Raw genomic sequence first — 20,987 nt, forward strand, 5'->3', positions numbered from 1 at the left:
TCTAACATTAAAAATCCGTAAGAAGAATCACAGAAACAGAAACCTAGAAGCCGCTTAAAAAATTTCTATCAATTATTCCGCTTGGAATATCTACATACAACACTCCTAAAGGATGAGGAGGCATTTTGAAAATAAGGGAAATATATTATCTTGATGCAGAAGTGTACAGTGGATAGGACTTGGAAAACAGATAAAAGTAGGTCTGGAATAGAATTCTGACCATGTTACTAACTGAGTATGTCACCTTAGGCCAGTTACTTAACCTCTTGAATTTGAGTTTTCTCTTCTGGCAGACAGGGCTGGGGATTTCCTCAAAGAGTTGTTGTCAACATGCATTCTTTTGGGGCTCATCTCAGGCACCAGCCATGTTTAGAATCCTTCCCTGAGCCCCTAATGTGACCAAGTGACTTTTTTGATGTTTTCACATAATGGCCCATGCACACATCTAAAATAAGAGTTACGCATTATCGATGTGCTTTTTGTAAATGTAAATAAATTTGCCAACTGTAAATCGTAAATATTAACATTATTTTGTTTAATATAAGCATTGAGTAAGAACATAGATTTTTGAGCCAGTTTGTCAGAGTTTGAGTCCTATCTCCACCACTTACTAGCTTTGGGACGTTGGGCAATTTACTGGACCTCTCTATGCCTCAGTTTCCTTATCTGTATTTTCTTTAGAGTGTTGTAAAGAAAAAATGGGTTAAAATATTTAAAGCATTTAGAATAGTGCCTGATACCTTATAAATGCTTTGCAAATGTTATTATTTTTATTAATTATGGCTCACTCAGCATATCAGTTTATAATTAGAGCTTTCCTGGTAGCATCTCGACGACTTAATTTGATTAGCTGTTCATTAATCCAGTAAATAACTATATACATTCTTTTATTTTTCACAGCCCACCAGAGATGATCGTGGCTGGTTTGTAACACCTTTAGGTCCAAATCCGTGGTGGACAGTGATAGCTGCTATTATTCCAGCTTTGCTTTGTACTATTCTGATTTTTATGGACCAACAGATTACAGCTGTCATCATCAACAGAAAAGAGCATAAGCTAAAGGTATATTTTAATATTCATTTTAATGTAAATCATTATGAATTAACTGGCATCAATCGACATTCATTATGCTTTGCCTGTATTCTGTAGTCTTTTGTACAGTGAAATATTAAGATAATGTTTTCAGGTTCATAATTTTTATTGTATATATTCATGACACTTTCTCCTATCATGAGCTTAAAATTAATTAATTAATTTTTATTAATTAATTTATAGCACTTGGCTGAGCTCTAAACTCTGAAACTTTACCTCCAGGACTTAAAATAAAAAACATTGCCAAAGTTCTAACTTTCTTTACCATGTTTAATGTATTTTAATGAAATAACAGTCTATTCTGGTGAAGTGCAGGTTCACCAATTTGTCTTACATCTGGGATTCCTCTGTTTCCCTATTTGACCCTATGTCCATTAGATTACCTTCATTACTGAAACAAATTACGTCTTCAGACATTTCTCATTTTCTTTAGTGATTCTTCTGTCTATAATGCATATGACAACAAAACCCAGACATAAATATTATAGTTTGTAAGTGACATCTTTGTTGAGTTTTATTGGAGATTTCAATGACTTCTTTTTTTGTTTTTAACAAAGAGGATAAATATGGATATATCTTATTTATTATATTCTGACCCTGCCGTTTTGCGACTGTGAATAATCAGAGTTGTTCACAGGTATGCAGTTTGTCTTAAATATGTAGTGTGAGCACTGTCACTTACTGGAATATGTTAAATAAAAGCAACAAAACCATTGAATGGTTAAAAATAATCTGAATCAACCCTGTAAAAACAGAACATGAACAATCTTGTTTTGTTCTGGTATTACGGGGTAATTGCCAGCTATCTTCACCTACTCTTTAACGTCTAGGAGAAGATTCATCATCAAAGCAACAGAAATCATGCTTTATAGGATTTTATAAAGTATGTTTGTTAGAAAGATTTTAAAAAATCTCTGATTGCACTGTTTGATGGAAAATACTAATGACGTAAACGTAAGAAAGAACAATTATTTGTAATAAATCTTAATAAAAAGGAATTTTGTGTATATATTGGAGAGATTGTGTGTCTGTCTTAAAACAAAGAGCATTCTTCATTCTCTTTGTAGAAAGTAACTTAAGAGTGCTCAAAACTTTTTTTATAGGGAGTTCATTCAATTCACGTGTTGTTTTTGTCAAATAAAAATTTTAATTATTAAAGATATATTTTACAAAAATATTTTATAAAGTCTTTGGAACTAGGTCAGTGATGTGATGGTAAATGTTTAGCAATCAGTTCTCCGTGTGTAAAAAAGAGAGAGACCCTGATTTGTAATGTTTGCCGATTTTCGTGATATGAATACTCCCACTGTGACCCATTTCAAGCTACCAATGTGACATACTTGGCAGGAAAAATTTTTGAAAATTAAACAATTGGCTCTCATAAGCCTATATGAGCTGGCTCCCAAACACCGCTGAACTACACCATTCAGTGTTGGAAACTAAATCATTTAAAGACCTCAAACAAGGAATTCAGATTTCCGAGTTTTATAGCTTACTTACTTAATATCAAGTATTTTAAAATGTTATTTGCTTTTAAGGTATCAGTCTTCTGCACAAACAAATACCACCACAATTTAATTATTAAAGTTACGTAGTTGATAAAACAAGTGCAAGTATTTTATGTTGAATATTGTTAGTATGCCACTCCCGTAGCAGTAGGAAAACATTATTCCTAGACATTAGTTGATTTTTTAAAACTGAAAACACCTCTATTTTTCTCATTATAAAGCAATATATAATTTTGGTTTAAAAAATTAGACAATATAAAAAGTTTAAAGGTGAAAGTGAAAAACACTATAATTTTATTACCTAGAGATAACATTGTTAACATTTTGATATATACCCAAATATATCTCTTCGTACTACATATGTTGCTTGTATTTTTTTTTCATGTAAGAGCATCATCATGGTAATCATCCCATGTCAACAATGTAAGTCTGTATTATAATTTTTAGTGGCTGTATGTATATTTCATTGTATGACACGTTTTAAAGTGAGCTGAGACTCCTGTTCTAGGAAGAAAGTAAGCTGTATTATCATTGTTTCCTGTTCAAAGGAAGGTTTTTGGATTTTTTGTTAGCCTTTATAGTTAGGCAGAAATCCCACTGATTTCCCTAAAAAATTATCCTTTGTAAAGGTTATCAGCTAAACTGGTACAGGCAGTATTGTTTTCTAAGTATTAATGAAATCATATTAAAACAAAACGTGGAAGTAAGAGAAGATTGGCTGAGGGTGATGTTACCTTTTTGGCTGTTCTGTATCCTTGCTCTTTCCAAGTCTCTTAACCTTTGAAGTCACATAGCACTTGCTGCTTGTTCTTCATGAGCCTATGGTAGGCCCTTGACATTCACAGCCTTTCTAAAGCTCCAAAGCAACAAATATACTGTATTTCCCCCTTTACATATCATGTAGAATAGCTAAAATATAATAAAGCATTCTTTAAGTGGTCCTTTCAAGCACTTGCATTTATAGAATTAAATGCAGAACTAAAGCATTAAATATTTTTGTCATTGAAATGAAGCTGAGGCTGTGTTACCAAAATTTATTACATTATTTGTACATTACCTTTTTATTGTACAAATAAATGACTGTGTAATCAAAAGATCCATAATTTACCCCTTAATAGCCTGCATTCAGTAGACAATAGAGCAAATCTGGCTTAATCATAAACTCTGTTATATTGCCACAAGGAGAAGAGCTGGTCTTTTCTTGGCCGCTGTGTCTGAACACTCCGTCCTCCTCTTTAAATAGGGATATTTGCAAAGCAAGTTCCTTCCAGTGAAGATATATTTTATCTACACCGAACACGTTTTTTTTGGCTATAACTCTTGTCTTCTATAAGCTTCAGTATAGTGTGGTCTGCTGCTGCTGATTTTCCTGTTAACAACAAAAAATCACCTTCTCAGAACATGCTTTACTCAGAGTAACAGTTTTTTCCATAGCTGCTCTCCACGCCTGTTGCTTCACTGAAATGTTTGCACAGTCTCCTGACTTTGACTTGAACCACATTGTCACGAAAAGACTCATGTTTCTTGAATATATCCCCAGACCACAAGTTAACCACATTTTCAGCTTTTACTAATTTTCTTTTCTCACCTGAGAACCCATTTTTGCCTTGGTTGGCACATTCCCTGAAATAGTTTAATGAATCGTGTTTTCTAGTTTCTCTGTCAAGTACCTTGCAGACTCCACATCGTGGGTCTATGTCTGCATCATGTAGCCAGGTCACCTTGGAATTCATTATTTCATTCTTTATCTCCCAAACTTATATTTTAGATCTTGTCACTCTTTCTTCACCTCCATTACCCAAACTAGTAGTTGGTTTCCTTTTAGAGGATGTTTTTCATGCCATTGAAAATGTTTTCATCATTTTTTTGAGTGTTATTATATACACAGCAAAGTTGTATTGAGCTGTAGAGGCGAGGCCCAACTCATTGGCTAAATGACCCACTCCTTCTGCAGAATGAAGAAGCTCAAAATTAGCAAAATCCCAACTCATTGCACTTCTTGATCCTTCGGGTTGCTCAAGAGCCTACTGCAAATGTAAAAATTTGAGAATGCAAATGATCATATATATTATGTATAGATATATATATATATAAATCCATACTCTCTAGGATTTTTTGTTTGTTTGTTTCTTCCCTAGAGAAGTAGACGGGTCTGGATTAACTGAATCCCTTTGAAAAGCATTAAAAATATCTCAGCTTTTTTTTTAAGTACATTCTCTAAAAGTGGAAAGAAAGAGAAATATTATCTTACAGAAAAGAAAGTTTCTGTTAAGATACAACTGTGGGCTTTTCTACATGTTTCTGTAGACAGTTCAGGCTTCTTTTGACATCATTTTTAATAAACAGCAATACAATCCCAGATCACTTGAGTAAATGAATGCATTTGCAACATTCATTTGGCACCGCATTCTCTTGATGATTATGGCATTTGATATGTTCTTTTTTGCCCTCTTTGTCAGCCTGGTTCTTCATGTCAATCTATAGTCTTTTATGTGGTTAACTTGACAGATGCAGGAAATTGCTGCCAAGCTTTGAAATGAATTTTTTCAGCAGTGGCATCTGGGTATCAGATGGTCCTCTTGGCTGGCCTCTTGTCTTGCTGCATGTTGGTTTTAGTGGGGTCTGGTGTAGCATCACCTGTTGCTATGCTCCCTTTTCCTCCCATATGTCCATTTTCCGTGATTCATGGATGAATGTGAGAATAAAAGCTCTGGTTCTGTCTTTATTTCAGAAAAAATCTACAGAAATATGTTAGAAGGTGAAGAGTTCTCTCTCTGACAAAGGGATACTTCCCTTTGGCTGGCATGCCTATCAGCTAATAATTTGGGTACAAAGACCAAGTTTTTAAAGACATTTTAAATGAAAGGCAAGAAGAAGGATGGTGATTAATTAGTAGAAGTGCCAGAACCGCTTTATTTCCTTTGATTCACATTAAACTAAGATGGTCCCATTGTTGTACAACATAATCAGGGGAGAATTGTATTTTTGTTTTTATTATGTACTTGTACTTTACAAAGCTGGCTTTCTCAATTTAAAAAGAAAATTATTCCCCTCTGAAAGCATTATTTTGTTTGCTTCCTACTGTTTACATTTGTATTGCATTTTTAAAACCCTAAATAAGAGCTATAGGAAATCCCTATCATGAGGACTCCCTTCCCATTATTAAGCCATAGTGAACGTGGACCCTGGGAAAGTCCAGGGTGTGCTAAAAGCACAAGCCCAAAGCTCAAGGCCCCCCATCCTCTGACTTCCTCTGATGTTTATCTCATGCCCACTGGCACCTCTTCCATCTTCCATTCTCTCTTAGCAGTACTGTAACTTTGCAAATCAGCTCAGGGGGCACCATTCACACTGTCCTCCTTCAGAGGCAGGGGCTTGAGTGGTTAGGTCCTTTATGGTTCTAGATCCTTCTCACTCCAGAGTGCCTGAGACAAAACACTCCTCTAACTGGTTAGGATGTTGTCCTTTAAAGGGATCAAAATTTGAGTTCCATTCTATTCTATGTAACTCTATCTTCCAAAATGTTCTGGAAAAGGACCAGGGCACCATAGTCTGGCCCTGGTGAAGGTTCTTCCTACACCTTTTTGATTAGGCTGACACCAGGGTGTTTCTCTTCCCACTCTCCAGCTCTTGGTGATGAAAATCTCTCCTGAGTTACTTGCAGAGAAAAGTTCCCAAAGTCATAGTCATGAGGGAAATTGAGTTTAGGCATTTTGGTGAGCTGTAGCATTGCCCCAGCTAAGCTGACCCAAGGAAGAGCATCACAGAATTGGTGACAACACAGGAGGAAAAGGCCCTTACATGGATAGATCCCATTTTCCCCTCAATGTCATCTTCTGAACTTCTATAATTTGACAGGGATAAGAAGAAAGGAAAGGAAGTACAACCGACTTTATGACTGTTTTTCTGAATAAAACAATTAACAAAACAAAATAGTAGAAATAAAACACTACCATGACAAATGTGCCACAAATACTCAGCATGTTTCACAGTCCAGGCTATATGAGCTTTCATATTAACGAGAAACTGCTTGCAGTTTGGTAAAACTGCCTGTTAGAAAGCCAAAATTAGGGGCCGGCCCGGTGGCACAGCAGTTAAGTTTGCACTTTCTGCTTCGGTGGCCCAGGGTTCCCTGGTTCGGGTCCTGGGTGCAGACCTACACGCAGCTTGTCAAACCATGCTGTGGCAGGCATCCCACATATAAAGTAGAGGAAGATGGGCACAGATGTTAGCTCAGGGCTAATCTTCCTCAAAAAAAAAAAACCAAGCCAAAATTATTCTTCTAGAAGAATTGGTTGTTTCTGCTCATCTTCATAATAACAAACTTAACAGTTATATTTGTTTTAAAATTATAATTATTAAATTTGATTCTAAAAGATATTTCAATCATGCATATTTCCTTTTTAAAAAGTCAGTCTATAACTTATTGATTGCTTATTTGTGCCAATGATTGTGCTAAAAACTATGGGGAATACTGAGAAATTATGTGATAAATTACCTGCCTTTAAGAAACATACGTTTATTTATGAGCCTTGAAACAAATAAGTACAAAAGAAAAATATATTGTTCGACTAGTACAATATAATAGTCCCTAACATTTACTGGGTGCTAACTATGTACCAGATATTGTTCTAAATGATTTGCAAAATTACATAATTTAATTCTCACAACAATCCAGCAAGGTGCCTCCTGTTATCATCATCACCATTTTTCAATTAGGGAAATAGAGGCACAATAGGTTAGATAATTTGCCCAAGATCATTGGTTCAGCCAGCATTTTATCCGAAGCCACCTGTCTCTAGAACGTAAACCCTTAATCACTTTATTATACTACTTCTCATGAAGTAGTCATTAAGAGTTGGAATTAAGAGTAGCCATGTCTTTTGCTCCCTCTGAGGAGTTAAACTGTCCATTCCCTACAGGAGATGAGGGAAAGGGTAACACTACTCTTCCCCGTCTTCCATCTCTCTCCTCAGAGACGCCTTATCCAGTCACCTTCTCCAAGAGAGCATCTCCGGTTCCCCACATCGCCACATGCCCCTTGCACCTGTGTTTCCTCATTACATTTCCTGCTTGGGCCTGGAAAGCACTGAAGTTTGCAACACCTGGAGATCAGTGATGGTGGAGCAGGATCACAGAGAGCTAGAAAACACAAGAAATATCATTTTAGGGAGATGCTCAATTTTTCTAGTGTGGAAACTAAAGCAAATGAGAATGTGATAGTACTATATTAGGATCAAAATGAGTATATATAAGGAAGCTTAGGTTCCATGATATTATTTTTCCCAATAAAAGTCACCCATTGAGCTAAAAGGAGGTAATTGGAAGTTGAGTGTTTAAGAAAAGAGTTTATCTTTAGGAGGTCTGATGTGAAGGGCTTATTAGATATTGTCAGGAAGTGGCTTCTGTTCACAATTAGGTCATGCTTAGCTCTGTTGTTGACATAGTCCTTACTCTGTTTTCTCAGCCTGATGCCTGGTATATGGTTGGTGCTTAATAATTTTTTGAATGAATTAATAATGAATAAATAGACATATAAATTGTGAATTAACTTGCCCGTTTAAGGAAACTAAGGGAAATGAGTGTGTTTGATAATCACTTTACTTAAGCAAGAGAAATAGAATGGGAACTAATGTAATATTAACCCAGAAATACACTAAACCTGTTAAAGTATGTAGAAGTCACTATAATCATAATTGCAATAGGAACAACTGCAAATTTCTTTAAGTAGATTATGCATTTTGAGACTGTTACCTTTTTATCTTTAATTTATTTTGCATTTTAGAGTCAGTTATATAAAACTCAAGAGAGTATCTCTTTTCTATTCTTACTGTTCCATAATGGTGGTGACATTTGTCTCTATGCTAAATTCCTGTGAGAATCCTCTTTTCTTTCTTTCAACAGAAAGGTTGTGGGTACCATCTGGATCTATTAATGGTGGCTGTCATGCTTGGTGTGTGCTCCATCATGGGCCTGCCGTGGTTTGTGGCTGCCACTGTCCTCTCCATCACTCATGTCAACAGCCTAAAACTGGAATCAGAATGTTCAGCTCCAGGAGAACAACCCAAATTTCTTGGCATTCGGGAGCAAAGGGTTACTGGGCTTATGATTTTTATTCTTATGGGTTCATCAGTCTTTATGACCAGTATCCTGAAGGTAATGAAATCTGCCTTTATACATTTGAGAGAAGGCAGAATATATTTATTATTGTTTAAGAAATTTTATTTGAATCTAAGCCATCAATTTGCAAATACTGTGTGGCATGTGATGAAAGTGATGAATTTCCTTACCATGTTTATATAACTTCTTAACAGGGGAAATTATGTGCTATATTTTAGAATCTTTAAATACATAAAAATTTTAGTCTGGCAGAGGAAAATTTCATGTGTAAATTATTATTGTAATTTTGAAATGGTGATCTAGTTATGGAAAAAATGTCACACTGACTCATGACATGAATTTACTGCAGACCTACACAAAATAAAGTTTCTATTTTCTTATCAGTGGACAGATATATTTGCAATTAACATTACCTAGTATAAGATAGAGGTGCAGAGATGAGCGACTTTATAGTCATAGCTACGTACACAACTTCGTATTTTAAATGTTCCACAAAACTGCTACATGGACATCATCATTGTATATACTTTTTTTCACATTTAAAACAATTGAATCCATTTTGAAGAGCATTAAAGAGTAATTATTTCTCATATAACTTTGGCAGATATTTCCAAAGTGTGTCATTTGTATTTTAAATTACATCTCATTTTAGTTGTCTATAATTTGAAAATTCCAATTGAATTATTAATCATTTACACAAGTTTACTTGTATTTAATCATTTATGCGAGTACATTTGCAAGAATTAATTTCTATGTTATATAAGTAAGTACAGTGATAGAATGATGCTGTGCTATTCCAATAAAAAGAGAAAAATTGAACAATCCACATGTCTACAAATATCTGGTATAATGTAGGGACAACATCTAAATGTTAACTCCATTCTTCCTCTTTAATCAAAATATCTTACCATGGTGAAATAAAATTCAAATTTTGCTAAAGTAATAATGATAGTTAATAATTATTGTTTATTATGTATCATGTGCATTTTTATAGGTCTTGACCTGTTAAATACCCATAACAACCCTATTATTATCATCCCTTTTAAGATATTGAGAAACTAAGGCACAGAGAGATTAAGTTATTTACCTAAGGTTAGACAGTTAAAGAGTGCTAAAGCTGGGATTTGAATTCATATCTTCTGGCTCTGCCCTACACTGCCTCTAAAATATTTATTTATTTTTCTGTGTTTTTCTTTGGTAAGTGCAAAATAGCACGACCACATGATAACTGAAAATAACTTGTGCCTTTTCTCCAATTATTCTTTTACAGTTTATTCCCATGCCAGTGTTGTATGGAGTGTTTCTTTATATGGGTGCTTCATCTCTAAAAGGAATTCAGGTAAATTCCTTACAGTAACACAGTCACATTTGTGATGACTTATCTTAAGGTCTACTGAGGCTAAGTCATGTGATAGCTAAGAAAATGACATCATCTGGGGAGCAGCTTTCAGGCCACAATTAAATTTCTTCAAACTAGTTCCTAATCCTGGGTACTTTTGTTTGCCATAAGTATATTAAAGCTGTAAAGGGTTTAGACTTTACAACCATTTTAGAAATCTAATAGCAGTACATTTAAAAATATATCCAAATGCTTTTCATCTTTGATACTGTAATCATGTATATGGACATCTATCCATGAGAATAGAAAAAAAACTTTATGCACATGTTCATCGTTATACGTATCATCAAAATATTAGAAACAACCCAATTATCCAACAGCAGTAAAATAATTAAGTAATCTATGGTACATTCATTTAAAATTGATAATTATGATGACCATAAAAGTAATATGGTAAAAATGCTTATGGCATAATGCAGAGTGAAAAAGTAGGAAAACAAGTTGTACCTCCCTGAGAATTATAAAACCGTGAGTCTAGGTGGATTTAAAAAGAAGCTGGAGAAATAAAAACAATTTATTAAGGTCATGAGATCCTGGATGATTTTTTTCCTTTTATGTTTGTTTTTCTGTTCTTATTACAATTGTATTTATAGAATTATTTTGTAAATTAAACTGAAAATAAAGGTATAGGGTAAGGGAGTTTCAAAGTATAAGGGAAACCTTATGATTTAAGTAAGTATTGGTTAAATATAGTTGCTGTATTAATTTTCTATTGCTGCATAACAAATTACTATAAAGCTTAGAGGCTTTAAACAACAAACATTTGTTATCTCACAGTTTCTTGGATCATAAATTTGGGAACAGGTTAACCAGGTTGTTCTGGTTCAAGATGTCTCGTGTGGTTGCTGTCAGGATGTGGACAAGGGCTGCTGTCATCCGAAGGCTTGAATGAGACTGGGGGATCTGGGCCCAGAATGGCTTGTCACAGAGCTGTAGGCAAGAGGCATCAGTTCCTCTCTGGCTGTTGATTGGAAGCCTCAGTTTTTTGCCACATGAGCCTCTCTATGGGACACTTAAGTGTCTTCACGACATGTAAGCTAACTTCCATCAGAGTGAACAGTACGGGAGAGAGCGAGGGTGAAGTCACTGTGCCTTTTGACTTAGTCCCCAAAGTCGTGCATGGTCACTTCCAATTTTTTCTCTTTGTTAGAGGTGCGTCATTTTGTGCAGCTTGCACACAAAGGGAGGGAAATTAGACTCTATCTCTTGAAGAGAATTGTATCAAAGAATTTGTGGACACATTTTAAAACCACCACAAGTGTGTTCTAATAAATCGTTCCAGAGGCTGTTGGCAAATTATTCCTGCTGTGGAACTGTAGAGAGTTGAATAGCATTCCCCCCAAATTCATGTCCACCTGGAATCTCAGTATGTGACCTTATTTGGAAACAGTCTTTGCAGATGTAATTAATTATGAATCTTAAGATGAACTCATCCTGGATTTAGGGTGAATCTTAAATTCAATCACTGGGGTCCTTATAAGAAGAGGAGAGGACACAGAGAAACACAGGGGAGAAGGCCACTGAAGATGGAGGCAGAAATTTGAGTTTTACTGCCACAAGCCAGGGAACGTCAGGAGCCACCAGGAGCTAGGAAGGCAGAGACAGTTTCCTCTCTAGGGCCTTCAGAGGGAGCATGACCCTGTCAACACCTCGCTTTCAGACTTCTGGGCTCCACAACTGCCAGCACATAAATTTCTATTGTTTTAAGCCACCAGATTGTGGTGATGTGTTATGGCAGATCTAGGAAACTAATACCGATTGCCACTTAAATTTGCCTTTGAATAATATTGTTTTATAACTTAACATTATTGATCCAAACACTTAAATTTTCTTGAAAGGATACTAATTTTGAGGGTTATTTTTGTAAAGTATAGTTTATTCTTTGTTGATTAAAAGGAAAATATAAATTGCTCCTTCTTCTGTGACACAGCTAGACTCATTGCTGTTTAAAGACATTTAAAAAAAGTCACCTGACTGAGTATTAGGAATTTGTCAAATTAACATGTGTTAAGTGGAGCACAGGGTGTTGAATGGTGAGCTGAGTTTCCAGAATAGACTACAAGAAAAACTGAAATAGAGAAGTTTATTACACACAGGTCCTGGAGGAAGTACCTGGCACACCTTGAGGGGCCACATGGGGAGGTCAAGGCAGGGTGCAGACAGAGAGCAAGAGAAACAGGATGTGGGGCACATACATGACTTTGCTAGGGTCCATAGGTGGAGTGCTTTGGGGTTCCTAGGTTAAGGCTGGATTGGTCAATTCAAATCAAAAGTGTGGGGGTTTTGGTAAGCCCTTTGGGAGTCGTATGTAAGGGGCACACAGGAGAAGGCCCTGGGAGGCAGGCGAGACTGTTGATCACAAGGGCTGTTGGGGAAGTCACATCAGGGACTTACATGTCCTAGTGACTCTTCCGGCTACTGTCTAGGGCATGCACTTGCATGAGGGGCTAGTGTCAGTTTAAGGTCTCTGCAGGCCGCTTGGCCAAACAAAATGAATTCCAAGGCATCAATACCATGGAGGAGCTTAGCTAAACTCTTGACACTGAGGGACAGGAGGCACAGGAACTCTTTTCCTGAATGAACAACTAACTAGCTTCTGACTTTGGTAGAAGGAAAAGCACTTAGCCCTCAGGAACAGTGCTGGATGTCAGAACTGAGGCAAAACTTCAGTGTGAAGTCACTGTGGGATCACTGAACATCCCAAGTAAATAGTGAGACTCTGTTCATCCTGACACTGTGTAAAATTAACTTGAGAGAGGGAGAATGTTGGGAAGTGTTATGCATTTAAATTTTACTCAAATTAGATTTAATTTGCTCATTTATAATTTCATGTATGAAAAGTCTATTTTGAAAAAATTGGTTTGGTAAGGCAGATAGGGAAGAGTACTGAAGAGGTTTCGTTTATTTGTTTTACTGCGATTTTTTTTTTTTTTTTGCCTTTGGCAAAAGTTCCATGAGTACTAATTTCATCTGTAAGTGAAAAGTATTTATTATTAGGCCCCAGGCTCACATAAATACAACAGCAGCAGTTTAAGAAACAAAGTAAAATCATTTTGATAGGTTTTAACAGATTTTCCCCCCAATTCCACTCACATGATTTTATACCCATGAGGTTTAGAACTAAACAAAAATGTCAAGTTTTAGAAATATTTGGGGTGTGAATCTTTCAAATGAAAATTGAGGAAAACATTATCAAAGGCGCATGAGAAAAATATGAGTTTTAAATAGCACAAATGAAACAGCAGGCAGGGTCTCACACTGAGGAACAGGGTTAGTGAAAATGTAAGTGAGCCCTGAGCTCGGGGTGTTGAAATTCCTATGTGGAATTTTGTGGCTGACTGGGTGGGGAAATGGGATATTGATACTAGGACAAGATCAAAGCTGAAAGCAAATCTCAGAATACATTTATCATGATTATCATTATTTGCGTAGTCATGATTAAGCATGTGCTGAACGCCTGTAATTCAAAGAGCATGTTAATTTGTTACCCTACATGTTGGAAAAATTTATATGTTACCTGATTGTTTGACAATATTAAGAAACTTATTATCTAGGATTCTCACTGTGCAACATGGCAGAAAAAATAGATCACAGTGTTCTCGTGAATGCTGTTTCTGTACTCAGATATATAACCACATCTATATTCATTCCAACACTTCAGGAATCCAAAGTAAAGCAAATGTGCCATTTAAACAATAACAATTGAAGCACCCACACACTGAAGTACACTTATGCAATAACATAGCTTCACAAATGGGGAAATGGTGGCTGGGAAAAATGAGTTCTATAGAAACTGAAACATTCAGTTATAAGCCAGAGGATTTTACTTTATTTCTTCCCTATTCCCACGTCCCCCATACTAAGTTTTATTTGTTTCTTTAATGACATGTGATTTTAAGAGGTATATAGGAGATAGAAATAAAAAGCCCTAATGAAATATTTGTGGACAGTATGGAGAAGGATGAACCAGAAGAGAATTCAGCATTTAGTACTTTGCAGAGAAGTTTTTCAATAACTGTTTTTGGAAGGTCTGAATGAATATGAATAAGTAAATGAACATCGGATGAACTAATCTACATAGGATTCTGCTTTAGATGACTGAGGGAAGAAAGGTCATGCCATGTACACAAAAGGAAAGATGGGTTTATGTTGAGTTTGGGATCCTTATTATACATACAAGCAAGTTTGGGTAAAACGGGATGTTTTGACCCTAACGTTTGATTCTATGGACATTTGTTTTTTGGCATACTAGAGTAATCTTGGAATATTTGATGAGAATTGCTTACAGTTTTAAAAAAAATTAGCTAAGAAATAGAATCTAATATTATTCTTTTGAAAATGCATAATAGATCGTACTGTAGAAATGACATGAACGAGAACTGACAGTGATTGAAACCATCATTTTCTAAAATAATCACTTCTTGTTGGAAACATTGAAATTGCAAAAATTGGCCTGAGAAAAATTAAATAAAATGATCCACATAAAATAAAACTATTTTTAGTTACAATTTTGTTAATAAGTAGAATGTGACTAAGGATTTAAGCTTTTTGTGAAAACTGTTACAAGAAATCTATAGTTAGATTAAACTGTAAAGTTTGAATTGAGAAAATTTGCTTTCTTGATAAAAATGGCCTCGAAGTCAAAGCTATAACAGTAAGATTTTATAATCCAAAAATAATTGTGCTGTCTTTGTGGTAAAAGTTAAGTAGAAATAACATTGATCCTGATGAAAATAATTTTAATAAAATACAATTGAAAAAATATATCAATTGTTTAACAGTGCTGTATAGGAAATTGGTCAAGAAATTGAGTTGAATTAACAAAGTTTGCTCTGAAAAATACTTTATTAAGAATAATTCATTTAGTTCAAATATTTATGGCTAAGATGTTTGTATTTGTAAAGACAGCATCAAAACCTTGTTGGGGATCAAAGTGGCAAGGCCAAAACAAGAGAGTCAAAATAAGGAGGTGAAAACATCCTCCTTAGCAGCTGGATATGGGTCGAGAGCTTAGGAGAGAGAAAGCTGAAGTAGACATCTAGGCCTGGGAGACTTTAGAAAGCATGTGAATTTGAAGCCATGGGTGTGGATGAGCTATTCCAGGAGAGAAAAGGACAGAGAAATACAGTTCAGGCAAATACAGGAAGAGATTGTGATGTGACAATGAAAAAGAAGATGATGATTATGTTTTGTCTCTCAAGGTGCTATTCTGCTTGTCCTACTTTTATTGTTGTATGTAAAAAGGAATTTAGTCTGTTTATCTTTTAGCTCTTTGATAGAATAAAGCTCTTCTGGATGCCAGCAAAACATCAACCAGATTTTATATATCTAAGGCATGTCCCACTTCGAAAAGTCCATCTCTTCACAGTTATTCAGATGAGTTGCCTTGGCCTTTTGTGGATAATAAAAGTTTCAAGAGCTGCCATTGTCTTTCCCATGATGGTATGCAACTTCTAAGTCAACTGTTTTTCCCTTCCTCTGATTTTCTGCCCTCTTTGGAAACACATGAACTGAAATTGGAAAAGTAGAGTCATCTTGAAGAATTATGGGAAACCCTGGTATAAACTTTAGCCACCAAAACTAGTGACTAAGAAAGAGTTTGAGATTATATATGAATTTCAGTGATTTATATTAGTTTTGTCTCTATCATTCTGAGTATTGGTAGCCATTTGAATTAACTGAAGTTGAGTGGAAAAATGTAAACTTTCAAAATTTCACATTAAAGATATACTAGCAAATCTGAAAAGTTAGGGGATTTTTAGAATTAAATTTCATGAACTATTTCAGATAAATTTCAAATACTTCCAAAAATATAGTGAATTTGAATGACTATAAATAATTTTAAATATTATCAGCATAGATAAGAATGGTTTAATGTTTATTTAAAATAATGCAAACTATTAACTACATCTGTTTAAGGAAAAAGTCAAATACATTTTGTAGTTTTTTAATAGCTTCTTTAAATAACCCCTATGATGGATAAAATCAGAGCCTTTATTCTAGGGATGTGGTAAGAAAAGGAAATGAAGGAAGCAAAAGTACAGAGAATATATTTCATACACATATATCTTCAAATTACACTTTAATCTCAGCTCTAGCTGAAATTGACTTGTTTCTACCAAAAACACAAACAAACCAACCTACATCTCTCATTTTTGTTTTTTCCCTGTTTGAAACTATTTTATTATTTACTTCAGGTTTTAGCTCTGGTATTTGTAAGGAAGTTGATGGACTTTTTGTTTACCAAACGAGAACTCAGCTGGTTGGATGATTTAATGCCTGAGAGTAAGAAAAAGAAACTAGAAGATGCTGAAAAAGAAGTAAGTCAGAGCAAAATCAATATCTTATAAAGAAAAGAAAAAGGAATACTTGTACAGCAATAGCTCTTTGCAAAACTAAATTATTGTCTTTATCTTTAGATAGTGATTACTAACAACCACAGGTGGACTAGTTTGGAAGATTAATGTTTAAAATCGTAAAGTTGAAACTTGAAGAGAGAGAGAGTACAAATCTACAAATCTTATATGAGGAAACCAAACCCTAATGAAATATGCTAATACTTTGTACTTCATTATCCTCAAAATTGGAAGGTTTATATTTCCGATTCTTCCCCGTGGATGGCAGAAACTTACTGATGTTTAACTGTTCCCAAATTATGGTCATGTAATGATTGCTTTTTGATTGAATATATGAGAAGAAAAAAAAGAGATGTTATTACTGTTGGTATTTTTCTAGGGAACAAAATTTTAATCAAAAGATTCTAATTCTAATCACAAGATAAAATTAGTTATTCTTGAAATAGGTGAAATGCTTAAAAGGAAAACATGTTGATCTGATTTGCTTTCAAAGTCATTTAAGATTAAGTAAATGTTGTTTGAGGAACTTTTGGGATTGAATTACTTTCATGAACTAATGATTTATCCTACTGTGTTTCATATGTTAAAACAGTTTAAGTTTTATGGCATATTTAAAGTTCATGTGTAAGTCTGAGTCTATTTTGAAGGCTGATAATCATAATAATTTTTAAAGTATATAAAAATGACAAAGAGTATAAATGAAAAAAAATGACCAGCACATCATTTAGCAGAATGATTGACCCAATAGATTATACAACGTAAGAACAAAATTTCCATGTGAGTAGAAATGAAGATGAAAGAGAATATTTGGTGAGAATTTTCCATTATCCTTTCCATTGTTCCTTCTTGTACAAGGTGGTCACTTTCCTATCTACAGCATATTTTCTCAAACCATGGATATAGTCCTCCTTATCCATCATGTGAGCCTGTCTGGCATTCCGTTACTTTTCTGTCGTGTCCCATCACTGACAATGGATTCCCACATTTAGAGATTGATCATGATGATATATCTTAATTCTGTATGAATATTTCAATTTTCCCAAATATTGGAGAAAGCATACTTAGAATCATACTTCTAGGAATATTAATATAACATTAAAGATATATTATACAATTATTATTATTATTTCTTCACTTTTCTGTTTGGTGTAGTCTTATTTAAGTATGAAAGATCTTTTAAAATAATGCGTAAACTGGTATATTTTGATAGTCTCTATTTCTTTTTAGGGCTTTAGTAAAAGATTGCTCTTATCCTCAAATACTATTAAAAAAAATGTGACAGAATTTGGCATAAATTAAATGTAAATAAAATGGGCACCAGGATATAGATATTCTAAAGCCTTAAATTATCCATACTTGATGTAATTTAAATTATTCAGGTTGAAAATAATTTCCAAGATGGTTTAAAATCCAAAGAAGACAATTTTGAATACGAAATTCATTGACCATGAGCTTGCCCTCAGTCTTTCTGATAATGAAACTACTATTAAGTGTACTAAAGCAGTTACTTAAAAATGTAATTTTGCTTTGATTTCCTGTCAAATGTCTTTACTACTTTTGTAGAAAAAAGCTAGCGACAGCCCCAGCCATATAATCATCCCTTCCACAGCATTTTCCTTAGGCCATATCCATACCATGGAACATTCTTGCCCTTCTAGAACTTTGTAAAATGAAAAATATGTATATATATTATGCTTAATATTTTTCTCTTTTATCATGCAAAGAAAATTTCAAATTCTCCCTTTGTATGTCTGTGAGATAGGAGAGAACAAATTTGATAGTTATCATAAATTTATTAGAATCTGCCGTTATCATTGCCCAGAACCATCACATAGCTGCATATAGGTATGGTACTTATATGTATGTGTGCTATATATCCATTTTGGAATTTATTAATCTCAGATAGGCAGGCACCCTATGTAATGAGCTTATAACCTTTTTATGTTATGGATCCACTGTACTCCAATGGATATTTCCTGTTTCCTGATTATGAAGGTGAAGATTTTAGAAGTAATTAAATATTACTGAATTTCCTAGAACTCATGTTTTCTAAAAGGATAATAAAACAGATTAAAGATCTATTGAGGCAAATTTATAGCTGTATCCTTCAGATCTTGACTATGAGAAAAAGTAAGGGAAAATTCTTTGCAATACATTCATCAGGCAGATTTACAGACTCTTAAAAATCTCAAATAGATTAATATGGTGATACTTTCATGTGGTCCTCAGTACATGGAAGGAAACAAGAGAACCCCTAATACAGTGAAGAAATAATCCATAATTGAACATTAAAATATAGTTCCGACCAGTGCAAAAAGAGGTAATTCTCCATCTGACAGCTGGAGAGAGAAAAGAAAGTTTAAAGACCTTTACTTTCTAATTAGGAATTAGTATTAAAAGAGTATGATCAGTATAGAGAGCAGGAGGATTAAAGAAGAATTACTCTAAAACTTCAATTCTGGTTGATTTTCTACTTGGTCACCCAGATCTCTGTATTTCATTTTCTTGAGGTTATGGACTTCACTGAAGGATGTAATCTTCTTACTGTAGCATCTTATATCAAGGCCCAGTCTTCAAAGAAATTATACATTAAGGTGGTAAATGGACAAGTTCTCCAGAAATGTTGCATTTCTGCAATTACTCACATTAATTGAGTAACTTTGTGATCTGGAAAGATGGTAAATAGCAGAAATGTCTCAGCTCCCTGAGACTTGAATTTAAAGTAGGCTCACCTCTTGTCCTTTTGATGATAGTTACAAGCTTGTACCTTTATCCTCCAGGATTTTACTATCAGTAGCCCACTTCTGGTCTCATGGCATTGAGAAAACATTAGTTTGACCTTAAAATTCAATAATGAGTTAAGCAGAATAAATAGCTACACAGGCCAGTCCAAGGTCGCAGAGCTTCTGTTCCAAATTTTCATGTACTTCATGCATATGCATACGCATATGCTTCAGTTTTTAGAAAGAAAGGATTATAATCAGGATAGAAATGAATATTGGAACCCTGACATTTTGCACATTGCTCTGTGTAAAGGGAAGACTGCAGAATCAAATTCTGAATGTCCAAATGTGCTCAGAGTACCAACATGCCTTCCTTCTCACTTAAATATTCTCTAGGACATTATACACATTTGACAAAAGGGCTGCTGTTAAAAGCAGAAAGCCCCAGCAGAATGTTTGCTCCTGGGTAGGGGAGAAGGAGGTTAATGTTAGATAAGTCCTGGAAATTCAACTATGGGCAATGATCATGATATTGACACCTCTTGGTTTATGGGAGCTTCACCCTAGCATACATGGTCTAGGAAAAAACAAAAAGGGAGCAAGTGGGACTTGTGATCTGTGTGAAGCAGAATCATCAGCAAGGCCAAGAAGATGCAAAAGCAATCTAAAAACAAGTGCAATTAAACAAATTACAGAACATGTCTCACTGCTAAGAAAGAGCAGAACTGGTTGTGGATTTGGGAAGCATGGCTTCATTATTATATAGGCAAATGTTATTTCTAACTGAACCTTAGGTTGAGGTAAGCATATTCTTCTTCAAGTGGTGGTTTTCAAAGTGTAGTCCCAGGACCACTGCTGCATCAGCCAGTGCCTGGCCACTTATTACAAACACAAATCCTTGGACTCTACTCCAGACCTATTGAATCAAAACTCTGGGGACCAGGCCAGAAATCTGTGTTAACAAGACCTCCAGCTGATTCTGACGCATGCTAAAATTTGAGAGAAGACCTTTCCTAAAACCACAGAATCTGAATCTCCAGAATATAATTTTCTAAATCCAAGGTTACTCTGTCAGAATTTTTGTATTTTATAAAAATTTAGATAAGTCACTTAGAGACACTGAATCAAATATTCTGATGGAAAACATATGTTGCACCCATCTGTTTATATGAATTCTATATGGACTAGCCCTCTTCCTCATTTTTCCTCTCAGCTTTCATTGTTAAGTGAATAGTTTTATGTATTGGCTCTTCTATCTATTGAACAGTCTAAGAAGTACTTATAAATATAACATTTTATGGGTTTCAAAGGATTTTTTTGTTTTTTGGTGGGTTAATTTTTTGGTGAGGAAGATTGGCCCTGAGTTAACATCTGTGCCAGTCTTCCTCTATTTGGTATGTGCAACACCGCCTCAGCAGGGCTTGATGAGCCGTGTGTACGTCTGCACCTGGGATCTGAATGCATCAACCCTGGGCCGCCAAAGTGGAGCATGCAAACGTAACCACTATGCCACTGGGCCAGCCCCTCGAAGTATTTTTAACATATATATGTAATGCTTGCAGCAATATCTATTCTATTTGTAATCACAGAAGGAAATGATCAGACTTCTTATGTTCTGTAGGTCTTGTTTTCCTCTTGGATAAAATAAAGGGGTTAACATGATTTCTGAAGTCCCTTCCGTTTCTTAAGATCTCTGAATTCTAAAATTCCTAAATATTTTCTCTAATATTCTAAGATCTCTGTGAACATTGGCTCTCTGCTGTTGTACTGTGAGCTATTTGAGCTCCTA

The 20,987-nt window shown here is 34.9% G+C and overlaps 1 protein-coding gene across 1 annotated transcript in view; it reads left to right on the top strand.

Annotated features, from left to right (window-relative positions):
• SLC4A10 (solute carrier family 4 member 10) overlaps positions 1–20,987 on the top strand; it is a 197,261-nt gene that overhangs the window by 163,959 nt on the left and 12,315 nt on the right. Inside the window, exons 19-23 of the mRNA XM_046658900.1 lie at positions 901–1,062; positions 8,505–8,756; positions 9,991–10,059; positions 15,388–15,561; positions 16,317–16,439. Coding sequence (XP_046514856.1) covers positions 901–1,062; positions 8,505–8,756; positions 9,991–10,059; positions 15,388–15,561; positions 16,317–16,439 — 780 coding nt within the window. The remainder of the gene's footprint in view (positions 1–900; positions 1,063–8,504; positions 8,757–9,990; positions 10,060–15,387; positions 15,562–16,316; positions 16,440–20,987) is intronic.

Source organism: Equus quagga, chromosome 4 (genome assembly GCF_021613505.1).
Source record: "Equus quagga isolate Etosha38 chromosome 4, UCLA_HA_Equagga_1.0, whole genome shotgun sequence".
Taxonomy (NCBI): Eukaryota; Metazoa; Chordata; class Mammalia; order Perissodactyla; family Equidae; genus Equus; species Equus quagga.